This window comes from Lissotriton helveticus, chromosome 10, assembly GCF_964261635.1.
Source record: "Lissotriton helveticus chromosome 10, aLisHel1.1, whole genome shotgun sequence".
In the NCBI taxonomy this organism is placed as follows: domain Eukaryota; kingdom Metazoa; phylum Chordata; class Amphibia; order Caudata; family Salamandridae; genus Lissotriton; species Lissotriton helveticus.
The window spans coordinates 695,364,220-695,384,201 of NC_136071.1; the positions used below are offsets into that span (position 1 = coordinate 695,364,220).

General features: G+C 43.9%; 1 protein-coding gene across 4 annotated transcripts in view; it reads left to right on the plus strand.

Annotated features, from left to right (window-relative positions):
* DPP6 (dipeptidyl peptidase like 6) overlaps positions 1 to 19,982 on the plus strand; it is a 2,254,101-nt gene that overhangs the window by 2,062,161 nt on the left and 171,958 nt on the right. For all 4 annotated transcript variants that reach the window (XM_078663245.1, XM_078663244.1, XM_078663246.1 and 1 more), the window contains exon 17: positions 16,338 to 16,385. In XM_078663245.1, the coding sequence (XP_078519371.1) occupies positions 16,338 to 16,385 (48 nt within the window). The remainder of the gene's footprint in view (positions 1 to 16,337; positions 16,386 to 19,982) is intronic.

Sequence of the window (19,982 nt, forward strand, 5' to 3'; positions counted from 1 at the left end):
AACATTTCTTGATATAAGGAAACATGCAAATGCCATGTTTCTGCGTTTACTTGGTATTTTTTCTAACCACTGAAAAGTGTTCAATGCTCCCCCCTCATCCATGTTTGCCAAAGGCCACTGCTTCTGTAGCGTTTAGCAGAGCCAGGACCTGCACAGTCTCCTGCACAGTCTCAGCCAACGAAGGAAGGGCTGCTCTCACCAGGGCAATGAGCAGGAGTTCTTAGTGCTGCTATTAGAAAAGAAAAGCAAGCAAAAATGCTTGTTAAGAATCATCACTATTTGCACAAGGGAATACCAAACACTTAGTTTGTGTTTGAAATATCTGTAGGCAATCGTGTTCCTTTCTCTAGGACATGTGAAGGTAACGGAGGAGGAAGTAGACAGGCTCCAGTTCCTCAAAAGACCCAGGCCTGTACACACTGGCCAGGTCCACAGTTTACCCTTAGCATACTGCAGCTGTGCCCAGCTCAGCTTTGCATGCTACATTGCAGCATTTCCCACACTGCATCTACACCCATACAATGTGCCTTCTCCATAGGCTCTTCCCCACACTAACTCAGCCTCACCACACAGTCATTACGCCCACTCCATGATGTTATCATCCCCAACATTTCCCTTGGCAACATAAACTGGCCTTGCCATAACAAACAGCCCTTGACCTCTTCAGTAATATACGCACCTTTCTGATACCGTATCTCATCACACACCTACTCTTCACTAAAGATCCACATACCATAACGTTTTATTCATTCCTAACCACTCTACGCGGCTCCAAGTGTCCTTCCTTGTACCTTCTAGGCCCACACAATTGGAATTCCCTGCCAGCAAGAATTCATGAAATCCCCTTTCCACAAGAGTTTAGTAAGACACTGAGGGGGGGCGTGTTGGACCCTGGCCTTTTCTAAGGGTTATCCCCAAACCTTTTGCCTTCTTCGTCCTATTTTTTCTGACTTTATTTGTTGGCTTTATGACTTTGGGGCTGTATCACTGCTAACCAGTGCTAAAATGCATATACTCTCTGTCTAAAATGTATTGGGGATTGGTTTATCCATCACTGGTATATTTGATTCACTAGTAAGTCCCTCGTAAAGTGCACCAGGGGTGCCCAAGGCCCGTAAATCAAATGCTACTAGTGGGTCTGCAGCACTGATTGTGCCACCCACATGAGTAGCCCTGCAAACATGTCTCAGGCCTGCCACTGCAGTGTCTGTGTGAGCAATTTTAAACTTCCATTTCAACCTGAAAGTGCACCCATTTGCCAGGCCTACACCTTCCCTTTTACTACATGTAAGTCACCCCTAATGTAGGCCCAAGGTAGCCCCATGGGCATGGTGCAGTGTATTTAAAAGGAGTGTTGTACATGTCCTAATAGTGAAATACTGCTAATTTCATTTTTTCACTATTGCAAGGACTATCTCATTAACTAACATGAGTATTGCTTTGAAATACATTTTAAGTGTAATTTCCCCTTTGGGAGCAGATAGAGATTTGCAGTTTTGGGTCTCTAAGCTCCCAATTAAAAAAAGAAACATCTTTTGGTGAAGTTGATTTTTAATTGCGTGTTTGAAAATGCCACTTTTAGAAAGTAAGCATTTTCTTGGGTAATCATTCGGTGTCTCTGCCTGTCTGTAGAATGGAGGACTGGGTTGGCTTACATTTGGGCTCTTGTGTATTCATTCTAGATAGTAACACAAAGGGAGTGGAGTTGTGCTTTGCATTTCCTGATGACCCATCACCTGAGCTAGAGTGGTGGGAGGAGTTGACACTGACACGTGCCCTTTCACAAAGCTATGTACACCCTCCTGTAGTGTGTCTGGAGCCATGCCAGGGAAAGCCAGGGTTTTGTGTACTACAAAGGCTTTTCTTTTAAGCATGCCTACTTCAAAGGCGGAAAGGGGTATAAGTATTGGACCTCTGAGACCTTACAATCAGAACACTTCTGGACTGAGGACATTCTGCTGGGAAGAAGAGCTGGAGAAGCTGTCAGGAAGGACTCCCACTTTGCTGTTTGCTTTGCTATGTTGGCCTGCTGCTTTGCTGCTTCTGTCCTGAGAGTGAAAGGACTGTCCTTTGCTTTCTGTATCCTGCTTCAAAGGTTCACAAGGGCTTGAGTTGAGCTTGCCTCCTGTTAAAGAGTCTCAGGGCCATCAAAGACTTCACCTGCCAGTGCCTGGGCTCTTCTTCTGAAAGTCTTGACTTGCCAGGTTGTGCCAAATCCAGTTCCTGGGCCCTAGGAAGTCTGACCTGGTGATATTAAGGAGGAGATCCGGGCATCGACTCCCAGCATCTGTTTTATCGACACACCGCTGTAAAAGATTAACGCATCACCGCTGCCTGCCCTGAAGCATGGTCCCAGCTCGATGCATCGACCACAGCTTTTGCTGCAGGCCCCAACTTGCTCTTGCAGCGCATCAAAAAAATCACAGCAGAATTAGTTTCAAGCACCCTGCCACCGACGTCTGTGTCACTTGCTCCGACTCTGACACAGCACCTGCTTCGCAGCTGTGAAATTAACAGAGCGCCTCTTTCGCTGCAGTTTTATCGATATAGCGCATCCAGATTTTCACCGTATAGCCCCTCAGCCAGATTCGTCATTGACACCATACTACAGTAAGGAACAGAGGCCGCATTTCCAGAAACCAACACATCACCTCCCCTGCCAGTATGGAACCGGCGCATCATCTCTCCTGCCTAGCAGTTATGAACCGAACCATCACCTCCCCCTGCCAGTAAGGAACTGAGGCATCACCTACCCGGCGTAGTAAGAAACTGACGCATCGCTTTGCTTTGTGGCACCTCACCTCCCTTGAGCTTTGCACAATCTTTGATTTTTGACGCATCTAAGGTACTTAGTGCTAAAAAAAATACATCCATTGATTTCTATGGGCTAAACTTGCTTAATCTTTTAAAAGTGTTATTTTTACTTGTGAATGTCGGATATTTGTAGTTCTGGTCTTATTTTAGTCAGATAAGTATTAGCTATTTTTCAAAACTGTGTTACTGTGTATGTACAAATACTTTACATATTTCCTCTGAGATAAGCCAGACTGCTTGTGCCAAGCTTTCAAGGGTGTAAGCAGGGGTTATCTTAGCTGTGTGACTCCCTTACACTGACTAGAGTGAGGGTCCCTACTTGGACGGGGAGCAAACCACTGCCAACTAGAGACTCAATATCTAACAGAGTGTCTTTTGCAACTTAAATGAGGTCAGGTAGTTCTATCCCACTCTGGCGTATTACTGTGTCTACGCGCTGGGTTCTGTGCTTGGATCTATGGCACGGTTACCGGCTGGATTGTGATATATATTTATATATATATATATATATTTATTTATATACAACCACACTCCCTTGCTGTGAGCAGAAAGCGGAGCACACTCGGGTCCTGATGCAAAGCAGCTCTTTATTTCAATCTGGCAATATGGCATGACGCGTTTCGTCGCAGTGACTTCCTCAGATGCCGCCAAAACCAAAATGCATTATTTCAGCCCCCGTTTAAAAACACATTGCACCCTTGCGATTGTTTGAGGCACATGTTGACAGTTTAACATGGGGGATGTCCCGGACTCGGCAATCCGATTCCTGAATGGAGCAGGCACCATAACGTCAGTACTCTCCCAAGTGGGCGGTGCCTGCTCCCTCCCCACGTCTGCCTGGATCGATATGGGGGGCAGCGAGCAACTTGCTAGGGACCCTCATCCCACCACATGTATCCCCCTTCACATCTGCGGACACCACTTAAGTAAGTAATGCGCCATTTCAATCCAACAGAAATACTTGCAGGCTGGTTTCAGTGATGTCATTTGAGATGTCATCAGTGATGTCACTGACCATGTCATGAATGATCTAATATGTGACATCATCAGCAGTAAATTGTGGGTGCGCGAAATATAGTTAGTACAACTAACTATATAGGAGCAATTTCATTGGTTTTGTATGAGTAAAATGTCCAGCTAACTATAACACCACTAAAACTTATAGTTTTTTGAGTGAATTTCAAAGGTGTTTTAAAAACTAATTCCTAACTATATAACTCCTGAAACCTATGGTTTTTTCAGTGAATTTCAAAGGTTTTTTTAAATGCTAATTCCTAACTATATAAGGCCTGAAACCTATGGTTTTTTCAGTGAATATATATATATATATCGCAACCTGTATGCTTATGTGTTTATTGAAAGTGACTTCACCAATATAATTCACACATTGTTATGTTAACAACCTCACTCCCAGAGCACTACAAAACATAATTGCTGCTATTCTATACATTGTCCAAACAAAATGCAATTGCTGCTAAATAATTTAATTAAATTTGCACTCGCCTAGTCATTTAGCCGTCAACACATTCACTCACTCGCCCATACAAATACTCATTCACGTATTCATTCACTAACTTTGTCATCCATGAATGCACTTAGTTACTCACCTATACATCTATGCATGCACTCATTTATTCTTCGAGTTATTGGCTCAGTCGCATGTTCACTAATGCACACATCCACAAATTAAAACTCAACTACTAATGAAGCAGCATTTTGACTTATAAATGAAGTGGGTATCAAAGAAGACAGTCATTTATGATTTATCTCAGAGGAGACAGAGGTGGGTACCCTGTAGTTGATTTAAGGGAAAATCCCTCTCAATTCTCCTTCCTTTATAGAGGTGAAAAAACACTGACCATGGACACGCCGTAGGACTGAGTCTTACGAGTGACTCGCAGTACATCTGTGGGATTTGAACAATGCCATTGGATAATGCAGCACTGATAACATTGAACACACAATCAATTCAGGCTGGACACATTTAATCAATTCTTAATTTGGATAACATAATGGTTTGTTTCCTGTGATGAACCAAGGCTATCCTGAGTAATAATTAGATCTAGTTAGAATACAACAAGCATTAGCAAATGCAGTCAGCCTGGTCCTGGCAAGCGATGCTTTATTTATCTATTTAGCAAATATTTGTGACATATAAAAAAGTAATTTTTAAAAATATTGGAAATATAAAGCTGTGGCCCAGCAGGCCTGGTGCACCTGCCCTGGTACTGAAGTACCCTCATTTCAGGCGGCTGTGCTCATGATCAGGAACAATGCCATTTCTCACAATGTAAGACAGCCAATGGATGAAGTGAGCTCACTCAATGCTGTACGTTTTGATGGTCAGAAGGAAAATGTGAGTGAAACATGAACAGACCAAAGGTGAAGAGGCTGACTGAAACCCCTTGTGTGTGTGCGTGTGTATATATATATATATATGTGTGTGCTTTATTAAGGATTACTACGGAAAAAATGGCAATACAACAAAAAAGCTGTGTTGCACCCACACCTAAGAGAGGACATTCATTTAAAAGCCATGCCTTACTGGATTTTGTTTCTTTCTTCTGTTATGTTAGCTCAAGTGATAATGACAGAAAAAAGTAACAGTACCTATTCATTTAATATATCTGTTTGATTGTCTTTTATATTCTCTTGCCTCTGATACCTTTTTGCTCCTATGCATATTCCAGTTATACTTTACTGTAAAGAAACATTAAATACTGGGCAACTGAAAGGCCCTGGCGATGCACAATGCTGAATAACGTGCTTTAGGTCAGTCTGTACATATTATTTACGTTTAAATAGCCCACGTGCCTGTGTCAAAGCATGAATCAGATCACTTTACATTAAACTGGATCAGACAACTGAAAAGGCACCAGGAAGAATAGAAATGTGATTTTATTGGGGTGAAAATGACCTGAACGAGGACAATTATCAGAAACTGAGTTCAAAAGGAGGCTTTTTTTTTATAGTTAGTTGGAAATGTGGCCAGTTTGGGAGTATAGCTCAAATCTGCAGAAAATCAGTCTCAGGAGGATAATGTGAGGGTGAAAAACACAATAGAAATATATGATATATATGTGATAAAGTACTCCCTGCAATATAAGGATATTGTAAGTAACAGAAACGTTCCAAGACGATATAGAGAATCTACGAGTTCCTGTAGAAGGTCAAGGAACTCCAAAGTGACTTTTTTAAAATCATGTAAACCTAAATCAGAGGTTATTTTATTCCTTTTAATACTTGGTCACAACATCACCCTTTGCTCAAACTGCTTCAATTCTTGTTGTCTTTCTCTTTCAAGTTCATTGCAGACAAGAATAAAAGCAGAATCTGCAGTGTAAAATTGAACACACAAAAAGGCAGCTAGTAATTTTTGCAAAAAGATTTTATAATCATTTTCATATGTCAGATTTAAAAAAACATTGTATCCAAGGGGTCGATTCCGATCCGTTAAAAATCACCATCCGTAAGACTCGCATCCGGAGCCGTTTCCGTACGACTCGTACGGTCCACGTCAGGTAAGGGCGATTTGTACGGAAAAGCGCACAATCACATACACACCGTACGGCGCGTACATCCCATGATCGCAGCGGTACGTGCCGTACCCTTGCGATCATGGGGGGTACGTGCCGTACACCCAGCGTACATGGGTTACGTGCCGTACACCAAGCGTACATGGGGTATGACACGTACCCCATGTACGCTGGGTGTACGGCACATACCCCCCATGTTCGCAGGGGTACGGCGTGTACCCCTGCGATCATGGGGTGTATGCGCCGTACCCGGGGGGGGGGGGGCGTTCCGTACCTGTTTCGGGGCGAACTCTGCTTTTACGGCAGTTTCCAGCTCCCGTAGAAAAAGGGTCGTACGGAGCGTACCCAACACGGATCGTACTTGCCGGGTCGTAAAAAGCATCCGCGAACCGTACAAACGTCGTGTACTGCGGGTTCGAGGGCGATTCGTACTGGAATTCTATTCGTACGGTCCCTGGTACGATTCGTACGGATTACTGCATTGGGTGTGGATCGTACTACGTCGTTCGTACGGGGACGGTTACGGGTACGAACCGTACGGAAAAAAATGCTCCGTACGATGAATCAGACCGGTTTTTACGGGATCAGAATCGACCCCCAAGAATGTGTGGAAAATGCAAATGTTCTAGCTTTCCTGTAATGACCTATGAAGTGGAATAAATAAATATGTTGCCATAAATATTTCATTTCTGCTGCACACTTTTTTCTTTTTAGAAAACAATATCAGAAAAAGAAAAACTAGTTCACATTTTCCTCCTTCAAACTTCAGCTTTGTTTAAGTTTTTTGGCCTGCCTTTGCCCCTGGCTGCTGGCTGAGGTAGTATGCATTACGAACTACAGAAATCAACTGTAATAAAGTATTACAGCAGCTACATCATTTCTTCATTACACGTGACTAGAGACTTCACAAGCCCGCTCTAATAAGGAAATTAGAGACAGGCTTTTCCACAGGGATTACAATAACCATAAATTACAGTTGGATAAAAAATGTTATGAGAGCATCCCCAGTGTAGGGGGGTCATAATACATTCCTGGGTACGCTTTCAGCAGCAGGTTTTATTTATTCTTCTGTTGGATCTCTGGAGTTATGATATTTGTGCAGCCTTTCATAAACCATTTACATATCCTTGAAAGAGGAAGAGTCATATAAATTATTGAAGTCAAGCTAGTTAAAATATGTAGGGAGGGACCTAATAAAGAAATCATCCTTGCAAGCACTCAGGCCTATGTTTTGCACTTTTCGAATACCACGAAGCTGAACTAATTCACATGCATTTATTTTAGAACAATATTTTGCATTTTGCTGACTCGGATTTTGTATTCCTAATGCAATAGGGGAAACAAATGCCAAGAATGCAAAATAACACTAAAATAGATATATTCACAATATTTGATTTAAAACAACTATAAAACACTGCTCCCTGTAGTGGGTTTTCACCTGAGTCCTCATTTTCTATCAGCACTTTGCCTCTAACCCCTCGATGTCCTTCATTCATCCTCGCTCCCACCACATGTATTGCTCCGTCTCCCTTTCTCATCTCTCCCATTATTTCTGTTACTCTGACTATTAGTACTTCTTCCTGTGTTCTGTCTCTCACTGCCTCACCCTTCCACTCTTTCTCCCTGCTTCACTGTCTTCTCATGACCTTCTAGCACCCCCCGACCTCACGTTTTTACCTTGTCACCTCCACCACCCACACCCTCCTACAACCACTTTTTATTCCACAGAATTGTAGTTATTTTATTGCAGATATAGTATTTCTCACACTTCTGTTTTTTTCTCTTTGGAGTATGTTACCTATTTTACCTGTTGTAAAGGAAAACAGAGATTGAGTCATCTCCTCATACCAGATATAGGACAAGTTCAGATCAGTTATCTGGCCAGAAACAGTTTTAGGGTGGTGCGACTGATGCAACCGCACCTGGTGCTGACCTCGGGGGCACTCTGTTTAAAAATCATTTATGGGTTTAAAAGCACATGCTTCAGAGTTCCCTGTATGTCCAGTAGTTTTCAGACAGTAATAGAAATGTCAAGATAACTGGTAAATAATATTCCTGCTGGAAAGAGATAGGAGTTCTGCCTGGTGGCAGTTTTGACTCATCCTAAAGTAGTGCAGAGGGTTAATATGCCTGCTGCAACAATTGTGTACCATGCAATTCACAGAACTGAATGTGAGTGAGATATGAGTAGCTCTATAAAAATATTGAATTATAGTGTCCGAGATGGTCTATGGGGAGATGAGGAGCACTGTTGGAGGGTGGAAGTGCAGGAATTTGTAGACCAGAAGGACATTGGGGGCACAAAAAAGATTGTCACACCGGGCGCCACCAGCGATAAAGATGGCCCCAATCTGGCCACCTCCCTGCAGCTTTCTCCCTCTGCATTCCATCCCTTCCTACCTATCTCTTTACTCTGCACTTTCCAATTTCTTCACTCTCTCTCATCCTGCCATTTCTCCTATAACCCAATTCTCTTTGTCTTCCTCCTGCCCACCCAATCCTCCCTTTACCACTACCTGTAGTTTCCTATTAGACCCTCCCAAACTTCTCACCAGCCATGACTGACTTAGTCTGACTGTTCTATTTCTCTAGAGGTTTTCTACGTCTTTGGGGTCTACTAGTGACGTTGCAGGGCACCTGGCCAGTGGCCGGCAGCACATCTATGCATATGAAGGCCAGTCCACTTGTCAGTCAACATCTGTGTCTAACAGCCTCCTCCCTGAATCCTACTACACACTGATGGTAGCAGCCATTTTACTAGCTTTGCAGCAGACTCAGGGCTTACAGGCAGGTAAGGCCCTGTTTGCTGCTTTGGGACACTACCTTAGACTCCAACTGAGCCTCCCAGTGTCCTGTGTCCAGGTCCCCCACAGGAGAGTACAGTGGTCTCAGAGGTTAGACAGGCTGTTTTACTTCTTATTTCTCTAGAGTTGGTGAAACAGGCTCATCTTTTTGGAAATGTTAATATTTATCTCACTCTTCTCGCTGGAATGCAAATGACAAACTAAACATCCCTTATGTGCCTAGTAGAAAACCTCTCATGTAATCTGGGCAGTGTTTAGTTTGAGCCGGTGGTTATCGGTGCTCGGCATTGGCACTTAACCCCTTCACCGTGGGGCTAATTCCCCCGCGACGTGGGGGAGAGTGGGGCCGCGCACGGCACCGCGGTGCTTGTGATGAGCTCGGCTCGTCATGCAGCACGGTGGCGCTGTGCTCATGACGCGCTGAGCTCGTCATGACCACGCCCGCTTAATGGAACGCCCAGCACAGCAGGGGAATTATCCCCGCGTGGGCGTTCCACGGCAGTTATGACGAGCTAGCTCGTCATGAGCACAGCTCCACTGTGCCTCATGACGAGAGCGCCAAAGGTGTTAATTGTCAACACAACACTTATGAAAGTTTGCCACATGGTGGACTGTTTGTCTAATATAGGCATGAATACAATCACAGTTGTTTATTGATTCAATATACTTTGAAAAGGACTAATACCTGCTGCACAAGCCATTCTTATACCTTTGGGGACCTGTAATAGTCTCAATTGTCACTCTTGTGGAGTGTTATAGTAAGGAGTTGTGTTGGTACTGACTTTGGCAGCGCTGTCAGGCGCAATAGGTGCAGTCGCGGCCAGCACTAATCTCGGGTGGGGGGTCGAGTGGGGGGGGGTAATTAAATAATAAATAAAAAACATACCTGTCCGCCGGCAGTGTCCCATGTTTCTTTTTCTGCTCCGGCTCGTGCTCTCCTGCCTCTGGCTGGAACAGGAAACAGGCAGCCTCCCTCTTCTCCCCTAAGTCAATCACAATGCTGCAATGGCAGCGTTGTGATTGGTGGGGTTGCTGCCCAGCCAGGGGCTTATGTGGAGGCCATGTTCTCCATACAGGCTGCATTGCAGCCAGCATGAAGAAAGGGCAGAGTGCGCATGACTGGTTTGGGCGGCCACAGAGTGCTGACCAAACTGTCATTGTGCCCTCAGGAGAGGGCACACCACTCCTCCCCTGCTCGCAGAGCAGCCCCGCCCACTCGCCCGCCTGCCCACCCGGAACTAATCATAAAATGGCAATACCAAGAAGTTACCATTTTATGTTTCTGCTTCTCGCACTGCGAGAAAGCAGTGGGGCAACGCACCTCCGCCCTGGTGGAGGAGCTGCCCCTGAATTGATGGTGCCAGCTACAGGGGCCTCCTGACTAGGGCCCTGGCACTTATTGTTTTACAAATTAAGCATTGAATATAATTTGCATGTACAAAAGGTTTTACAAAGAAAATAATGAAGTCGGCATAAATTAAAACAAAAGGAGGCCTCCAAATATTCCAGAATATTGTTACTGTTAGAACTGGGGGTCTCTAGTTGGCAGAGGTAGGTACCACTGTCCAAATAGGGACCCTTGCTTCTAGTCAGGGCAAAGAGATAACCCTCTGAGATAACCCCTGCTCACCCTCTAGGTACCTTGGCACGAGCAGTCTAGGCTAACCAGAGGCAATGCGTAAAGTATTTGTACCAACACTCACAGTAACACAGTGAAAACACCACAACTGACTCCACAACAGTTTAGAAAAATAAAGGTATTTTAATCTAAATGACACAAGACCAAAACAACAAAAATCCAACATACACAGTTCAAGAATATGGTTTCAAAAGAGTTCTTAAGGTTGCGTTAAAATTCTTTAGGTTGCGATAGAATTCTCTACGTTACGATAGAATTCTCTACTGATGCGTGAAAAGTTCACAGTTGCGTCACGTTTACTCACAGTACCTTTTAGTTGCAACAAAGTTCCAAAAAGCAGAAGCTGGTGCGGTGGAAAACATGCGATGCGTTGCTCCTGAGACCCTGGGGAGGCGATGCGACAGCCCCGCTGCAGCAGCGGGCGTGTTGCGACGAATTCGGTCTGTATGGGGAGGAAGGCCACTTGTATGGATTCCGGTGCGTAGGTTCCGTAGGAAGTTTGTTCTCGCAAAGGCACGATGCGACGATATCGTAGGGGCTGCGACGATCTCTGGGGCGACGATGCGCGGTCCAGCGGTGATCCTCTCTCTCGCAGCTCCTCGATGCGATGGTTCTGCGACGATGCTCGCAGCGACGTGATGCGGTCCGCAAGCAAACGGTGCGGCGATCTCACCCTGCGATGACAGGCTCTGCGACGACACTCGCAGCGATGTTCGACTTTCCCGCACCGGTCTGGTGCGTCCCGCAAACGAAGGATGCGACGTCCGCTGCGACGATCTTGACCTCCGCAGCGGCGGGAAACTTCTCGCACTGTCGGGGATGCGCTCCGCAAGCGAGCGATGCGATACTTTTCAGTTTCAAAAGTCTCTCAAACTTAGTTTCAAGCTTCCCAGCACAGGTACAACTTCCAGAGGCGCCACAACTGGATCAAGCACTCTAGGAAGGACAGAACTCTCTCAGCAGAGTTCAGGGAAGCTAGGGGTGAAGTCCTTTTGTTCCTGGGACTTCAGAGCAGGGGGCCTTCAAGACAGGGGACACAGCTCAGCAGTAAAGTCCTTCCCCTCTCCTTGGCAGCAAAGCAACAGGTCAGTCCAGCAGAGCAACAGCAGGACAGTCTTCCTTCTTCAGTTTCAGTTTTCTCCTTGGCAGAGGTTCCTTCTTGATTCCAGGATGATCTAATTTTCTGTTGTCAGGGGTCCTGTACTTATACCCCTAAAGTCTTTGTTCTCTCTGTGCATGTGGGCCCTGAGTCCGGTCTAAACCAGTTCTGGGTGTTTCCTGAGTACTTTGTTTTGCTGTCTTCTTCCTTCCTTTCAGAGTGAGGGGCAGGGTCGTCAGCCGCCCAGCAGGAGGTGGAGCCAGCATTGTGGAAGGCAGGCACAGCCCTATTCAGGCCCAGGTGCTAACTCCGCCCACCACTCCAGTTGCAAATGCAGTCATTCAGCCTAGGCTGACTCAGCCAGCCTCCTGGGGAATCCCCAGCCCCTGTCACTCTCAAACCAGACAGTCAATACACAAACAGGCCCAGGCACACAGAAGGGTCAGACAAGAGAACAGCAACTTTCTAAAAGTGCTGTTCTCAAACACAGGATTTAAAAACAACCTTTCCTAAAAGATGTTTTATTAAATTCTGAGTTCAGGGATACTAGATACTTATGTCCTATCTAGTTCCTATGGGAAGAAATGCTGTTAACCACTGTAGCCAGCATTCCCCATGTTAATCTATGGAGCAAGATAGCCTTACAATAGTGAAAAACGAAAATGGCTGCCATTCACTACCAGAGCATGTCACCTGCACTAGTACATGCTCTACCTTTTACATGCACTGCACCCTGCCCAGGGGGGTACCTTGGGCCTTCCATAGGGGTGACTGATGTGCAAAAAAAGGGAAGGGTTAGGCCTGGTCAGTGGGGACACTGACCAGGAGGACATGGCAGTTCTAAACTGCACACAGGGACTGCAGTGTCAGGCCTGAGACATCATTTTAGGGCTACTCCAGTGGGTGGCACAATCAGTGCTGCAGGCCCACTAGTAGCATTTGTCATCACCAGCCCTGGCACACCCAGTGCACTTTACTAGGGACTTCATTGTGATACAAATATGCCAAACATGTATATCCAATCAGAATAACAATCTACACAGAGAGCATATGCACTTTAGCACTGATCAGCAGTGGTAAAGCGCGCAGAGTCCTATTGCCAACAGCCACGGGTCAGGAAAAGGAAGAAGCAAAAAGTTTGAGGATGACCCTGCAAGAAGGGCCAGTTCCAACAGTTACTAATCCCTCCAAAGGGAGCACATCATCCAAATAGGAGTAGCATGCATTAGAGATGTCCTGAAGCTTACTAGACCTACCTAATATGTACCAAGCACGGCTGTGAGTGGGCGGTAAATAGAAGAATCTCCTTGGTTTGAGATGGGCGAGAGCAGCCTGTGAACCCTTGAGGCAAGCCTCTTACCTAATCTGTGCGGCTCAGGCTTCACCGTTTATGAGTTGTGATCACTGCCTACTCTGGCCTTATCTGGGGCACCTTCGCTATTGTTTTTTATGTTGAATTCTCCCCCCCCCCAAAAAAAGTTAGTCAACTGTGAATGAAAAATCCTGTGCATAGACCTTACAGTTAACTGTAAAATGTTACCTGTTAACATGGATTCTTCCGAAGAGGCTTTGGGATTTGCAAGGTATGCACTCAGACCTTACTTCCTTGGGAAACTGCCCAAGGATTTAAAAATATTTAAATCAATGTGATTGACACCTGGCAGAATGGTGCAGGGGGATAAGCCCGAGAGCACAGCAGGTGGATTGTGGACTAACCCATCGTCTTCCTCTCTGATCATGCCGGGATGATCAGGAAGTGAGTTCATTGGAAATTCTGGACTTAAGAGAAGGTCAGTTACGGGCGTACATTTTAGGAAACCCACAGAAATCACATTCACCCATTACAGGTGGCTGTCATTTTATGGGAACTTGATTTGCCGGCTCATGAAGAGAATCGTATCCGAATAGGGATATTTATGTTTAAGTAAGCCGATCTCAAGCTAAGGAGGCCGTAATATCTGACCTAGTAGGACTGGGACTAGGTCAGAGTTTGCCTTCTAAAAATGTGTACGCGAGATCAGCAGCATGTGGAGTTGGAAGACTACAAGGCACCTGAAACATATTGTTGCTTATCAAGGACTGCCATTTCACTCCATGTGAATGGATAGCAACCACCCTGGTTTCAACAGTGTCAGGGAGAATTGAAGCCTTGTAGCCGCTGCTGGGAAACCTGCTGAAAGCAGCAGGAAGACTTTACGGACAAGCTATATATATGTATGCACATGTCTGATGCGTGTGGTGCTCTTTCCGCTTGGTTTGTGTGTGGAGGCAGGCATGTTGGGTTTTGTGTTGGAAGGGTGTGCTTATTTTTTCTTTTAATTCACTCACAATTGTAATGTTTTTGTTTTGCAGTATTTATTATCCGCTCTGTATCTAGAGAGGTTAATGTCTTCCTTACTTACTCCTAGGTATACATGTGTGTGCTGATCCATATAATTCGGTTATCATCTGTTCCCAGGAACAGCAGTGTACATACTGTGTCCTGTTAAATAATTAAATTAGATATGTTTTCCGATGTGAAGGTTTTACTAATGATAAGAGACCTGCCTCTCTGCCGTTGTATTTACTTTACACTGTGTATTCAAATATACTCTCTCAATGTCTATAATCACATTGGCATATAAAGATAAAGACTTTTAACTATTGTTTTGAATTTCTAAAAGGGCTATGGCGTGGTTTGTTTGATTAACTTTGTTGGAATATGTTATTTCCAAAGGCTATCTATGGAGAATTTTATCGAGGTGAAAAAAATTTAATTATCATTTAAAGTCACTTTTTTCAGAAAACAGCAAAAACGTTGACTTGGCGTGGTGTATAAGTTTTGTTATATGCACTTTCCGATCTGAAGGGTTGTTGTTATTAATGCATACATAGTTGATACGTGGCCTAGGAGAGCACTTTTTCATATCAACAATGGCAGATAATAATTCTAATATAGAATAAAAGAGATTGTAAAATGTTGGGGGTCATTAAAGAAAGTTTAGTGTAAAGTAGTCAGTTTCCTCTCAAGCGGAACATGTTCCATGTTTGCTGTTTTTCAGCATGAGCCTGCACTTTCCAAGTGGTTGTCAGTTGGTGATGTGCGCACTCAGTTAGTTTTTTTCACCCTCAGCTTTCTTCAGCCCTTCAAAGCAATCAGATGGTGGTAGTCCTTGTAGGCCTGAAGAAGGACACCGTTGCTCATTGTCTATTGTAAATGAACATATGAGCTCATGTTGTGGAAGTCTGGGCAATAATCAGAGCAGTCAATGGGCTCTGGGTGGTTTTTTGAGGGGAGCTGGTGAGATAAGATGAACAGACTCGGGATGTGAGGGCTGATAGGACAAATGGAGATTTGGTTCACCAACAATCCAGTCCACCCCCACTCCTTACCAGACTAAGGTATGGCCAGGTACTATGGTAAGAGGCACTATGTCCTCCTTCAACATCAGCACTTTCTGCATCCTCTCCTTTGATGAATGCTGGCCGTTGATCACAGCCAGGGTAAGACTGGCAACGCAAACCGGCCCTGGTAATTGAGTCAGACCGGCCGGGTGGGGATTTTGGGGGGTGGTTCGTGGAAAACACTGCAGCTGCTTTTGTTACAGGGTGCCTATATGCTGACAAACCGTCCCCGGTAACAAAAACGGCCCCCCAGATTCCCAAAACCGGTCCCCAACCTGACGGCCCACCGGAGAAACACCCTATGCCAGCTACTGCCAGTCCGGTCCTGATCACAGCATTTGTACAGGGATCGGTTCTACTTTTTTTGCTGAAACAACTTCTTTTTACAGAAAAGTTCGCCCACAGGTAAAGCAATGAGAAATTTACAAACATTTTTACTTTATGAAGGGCAAAAGGTCTTAACTTCTCACGCCTTTCCTGGTTGATTTCAAATTCTGCAAAGCTCTAGTCAACTCAAGCAGTGGACTATGTGTCATGTGAGCCGTAAATAGGAATACGAGTTTTCTACCCAATTGACACAATCAAATATGTTAAACAGTTATTTTCCAGTCTATAGTGGTGGAGTCTTTAAGTTCTTTCCACTTCTCAAATACCTGATTGATGAATGCCAAATTCCTTATAAATGGACGGGGGTCAATAGAATAGAGGGTAATGTTTGTATAGCCAGGCATTAATTAAATGGGATAATTCTTTCATATTCAGATTTGTTTTAAAGTTTTATAAAAGCAAGAAAACTAGAAATATGCATTATCAGTATTTGTATACAACCATAGAACCTCACATTGTTTATATATGGTATTTGCATCATACATGGAAACCTTTTGAATTGATGCAAACTACGTTTGAGCAGTGGCACTTAGTGACAATCATTATTTCTGTAGGTGCTAACATCTTGTCAATTTTACATGTTTATATTTATTATTCAAAGCATAATGTTAAGTGTGAAACATTAAATACATGATCTTTTGATGCACTGTTTTATTGTTCTCTTCTATGCACAGGTCCAAGAGTTCCAATCGTGACCGTCCATAACATATTTGACAGACACAGTAAGTAATTACCTTTTCATTGCTATAAAACAGTAATTGAGAGGATGAAAACTGTGTTGTTTTGTATTGAATATCCATAGGCGTTGTTAGTGGTTAACTGGAGTGCATTGGGCAGCTCACTCAAGTGCACGCTCATTTAAAGCAATGTGGAAATGGTGCAAGCAAATATAATCGGATTACTGCCAATTTCACGCTTTCGCATTGATACTGATTTTACCACTTTAACTCACAGGAGTGACTCGTGGTAACGAAGCACAAAGAATACGTTGAAACACACAAATCAGCAAATATTCCTCACAAATGTTGTTGCTGGGCTATAAATGGGTAATACTGCTTCTCTCTATGAAATGGTATTGTGACAATGAGGATTAGAGACCTAACTATATATGTTTATCCATTTTTGCTGAGGATTACATCAGCTGTTCCCACTCCTAATGGGATACAAGCCTGGATCACTGCTCTTCATCTTAAATACAATACTAATTAAACAGACTTCCTCCCTATTTTGTCCCAGCTCAGCTACCCTAGTTCAGGGATGGCTTGATTCAAACAATATCGAGGCTGCACTCTGCCCATCACCAGTAATGTCAAATTACTGGGCTTCACTCTTCAATTAACATATGAGCACCTTGGCCAGTAGCGCAGAGCATCAGTTTCAGTTCATCCATAGAATCAAATTTCTTCTCTGGGAGCATGGCTCCTAAAATCTAACCCAAAAGCTGGTTACTGCCAATACTTGAGTATTGCAATGCTATTCTCTGTGGCATTTCAAAAGTTCTCCTCACGGCACTAAAATCTTCTTTTCATGCTTCATCACGTTTGATTTTTGGATTGGTCTTTATGGTCATATCACTTCTGTATTCCATTCGCCATGGTGCCTTCCTGTTGATCGGAGCCTAACTTACAAATTTGCATGCCTGGTACACAACATTTTAACCTATGAACACACTCATTATTTGATAAGTAATGTGAAGACTTTTATGGTCATGCCAACTTTGTTGCGTGGATCCTACTTGATTTCTGAGTCTTCAACAAAAGACCTACCTTTTCGAGATGTGATCCCAGAGTCTAGAATTTAATTCTGCCTCTCTATCCACCTTAGACCAAGAACTAAAACAACATATTTTTGTTCAACACATCACAGCATCCTGTATCTAATTTTGAGACTCCACCCTTTCTTACTATCTGGAGCTCATGTTGAAATCCGGGGTTACACACCACTAGACTGGATTACAGTTTGTTACAAGATATTACTTTCTGTGATAGTTTACTGCACATTTCTTGTATAATTTTAATTTAATATATTAAAACTGGTCTGTTTGTGGTCCTGAATTACAGTCACATCTGCACCTTATTATTAATTTTTGTATAGTCTTCTAAATGTTTGTTATAGCTTGTGTAATTCGATTTGCTATCATATATATTACACTGAAATGTACAATCTTTCTCTTTTAAAAGCACGTTGATGCTCTCTGGTCTTGTAAATTGATATAGTACCAGACAATTATGAATATACTATGGTCCTTCAAAAATATTGTCACTTAAATACTAACTTCTGAAATAGCACTAAAGTAAGTATACACAGTTACATGTAGGTTTACTACGCCATATATATGTAACTTGACAATATATAGGTCTTCAAGATGTGGATGCTAAGTTAAGATAAAGAAATCTATACATATATATATATATATATACAGACACACTTACCCTCACAATGTTTCAGTTGTTGATATTTTTGCCATACTATTATTGTGGTAAAATAACAGTTGATGGACAGAATGCAGAACAATGTCATACATTCACCCCAGTACAGAGATCTGGGCCTAAATCCATCGTTTTTTTTACACTCCACACCACCCCAGTTCAGACATAACCATATGCAAATCAGCCTTGACCCTGTGCCTCATGGGAACAGTCCAGCCCGAACTGCCAAGCCATGTCTTCCCTGGACCGGAATCAAGCATCCTCGGACCGCATTCTGGCTATCAGCCGTCATCAGCCAGGATAGCTTGACTCCAGTGGTGTGGAGAGCACAGGACTCACGCCTGAGCATACCCGTCCCACTCGGGGTGACAAATGCAAAAACAACAGTTGATGGACAGAATGCAGAACAATGTCATACATTCACCCCAGTACAGAGATCTGGGCCTAAATCCATCGTTTTTTTGCCCTCCACACCACCCCAGTTCAGACATGGCCAAATGCAAATCAGCCTTGACCCTCTGCCTCATGGGAACAGTCCAGCCCGAACTGCCAAGCCATGTCTTCCCTGGACCGGAATCAAGCATCCTAGGACCGGTTTCTTGCTATCAGCTGTCATCAGCCAGGATAGCTTGACTCCAGTGGTGTGGAGAGCACGAGACTCACGTCTGAGCATACCAGTCCCACTCGGGGTGACAAATGCAAAAACAACAGTTGATGGACAGCATGCAGAACAATGTCATACATTCACCCCATGGGAACAATTCAGCCCGAACTGCCAAGCCATGTCTTCCCTGGACTGGAATCAAGCATCCTAGGACCGGTTTCTGGCTATCAGCTGAACTGGGGTGGTGTGGAGTGTAAAAAAACGATGGATTTAGGCCCAGATCTCTGTACTGGGTTGAATATATGACATTGTTCTGCATTCTGTTCATCAACTTTTGTTTTTGCATAATATTATTGTGGGACAATATTTCTTGATATTCTATGTATAAATCTGTACACGTTATATTAAAATGGTCAACAAATAATTAATGAAAGTTTCTGTGCTGAATCAACTGTTCTATGTCTAAGAAATGTCTAAAGTCAAATCTTTAAGAATTATTTGATTACATCCTGTTAAGGTATGTCTTAATTTTCTATGTGTGCGAGTTAGTATAGCCAGTTGGGTTTCTTGAGAGTGGGAGTGGTGTGATGTGTCAATGGTCTCCGCATGGAGTTGACATCCCTGCACTGCCTGTTTGGACACGTCCGGAAACCTAAAAAGTGTAAGACAGCTTACAAACTATTGCAGTTGCTTATAGGGTTAGCACAGGCCAGAATAGCAATAACTTGGATGAGGATGCATGCCCCTGAGGTTGATGCGTGGAGGAGGGATATTCATGAATGGACGCTGGCTGCGGAGGCCCATATGAAAGCTAGTCATAGAGATGACAACCTAGATGAGGGTGTAAGGCAATGGAGCGAGCTATGCAATGCATTCTTGAATATCGGATTGAATGGGAGTGATCAGATTGAATTAGGTGTGGGCGAATACACAAACTAGGCAAATGGACAGGCTATTTGATTTCTGTAGCATAATCGTTCTCAATCTTTGTGCTAGTAGGCTACGATTTACGCATGATGCCCTGATGTTTAACCCACCAATATGTGCTGTTTATTGCTGTACACCTGATGTGTTTTTATTAAAACCAATAAATACATTTGTTTAAAATAAGGATGAGATAGGGAAGTGCCCATGCCACTCTCCTGGAGGAGCGTGGCTACCCTAGTTACGCACTCGCTTGCTGGGGAAGTATGGGAGACAGGAAGCTGCAAGGCGGGATGTAGGGGGAGCCAGGGTCAAGGTGGTTCTCCTCCGTAGAGTCTCAGTCCCCTCAGACAAGATGCCTC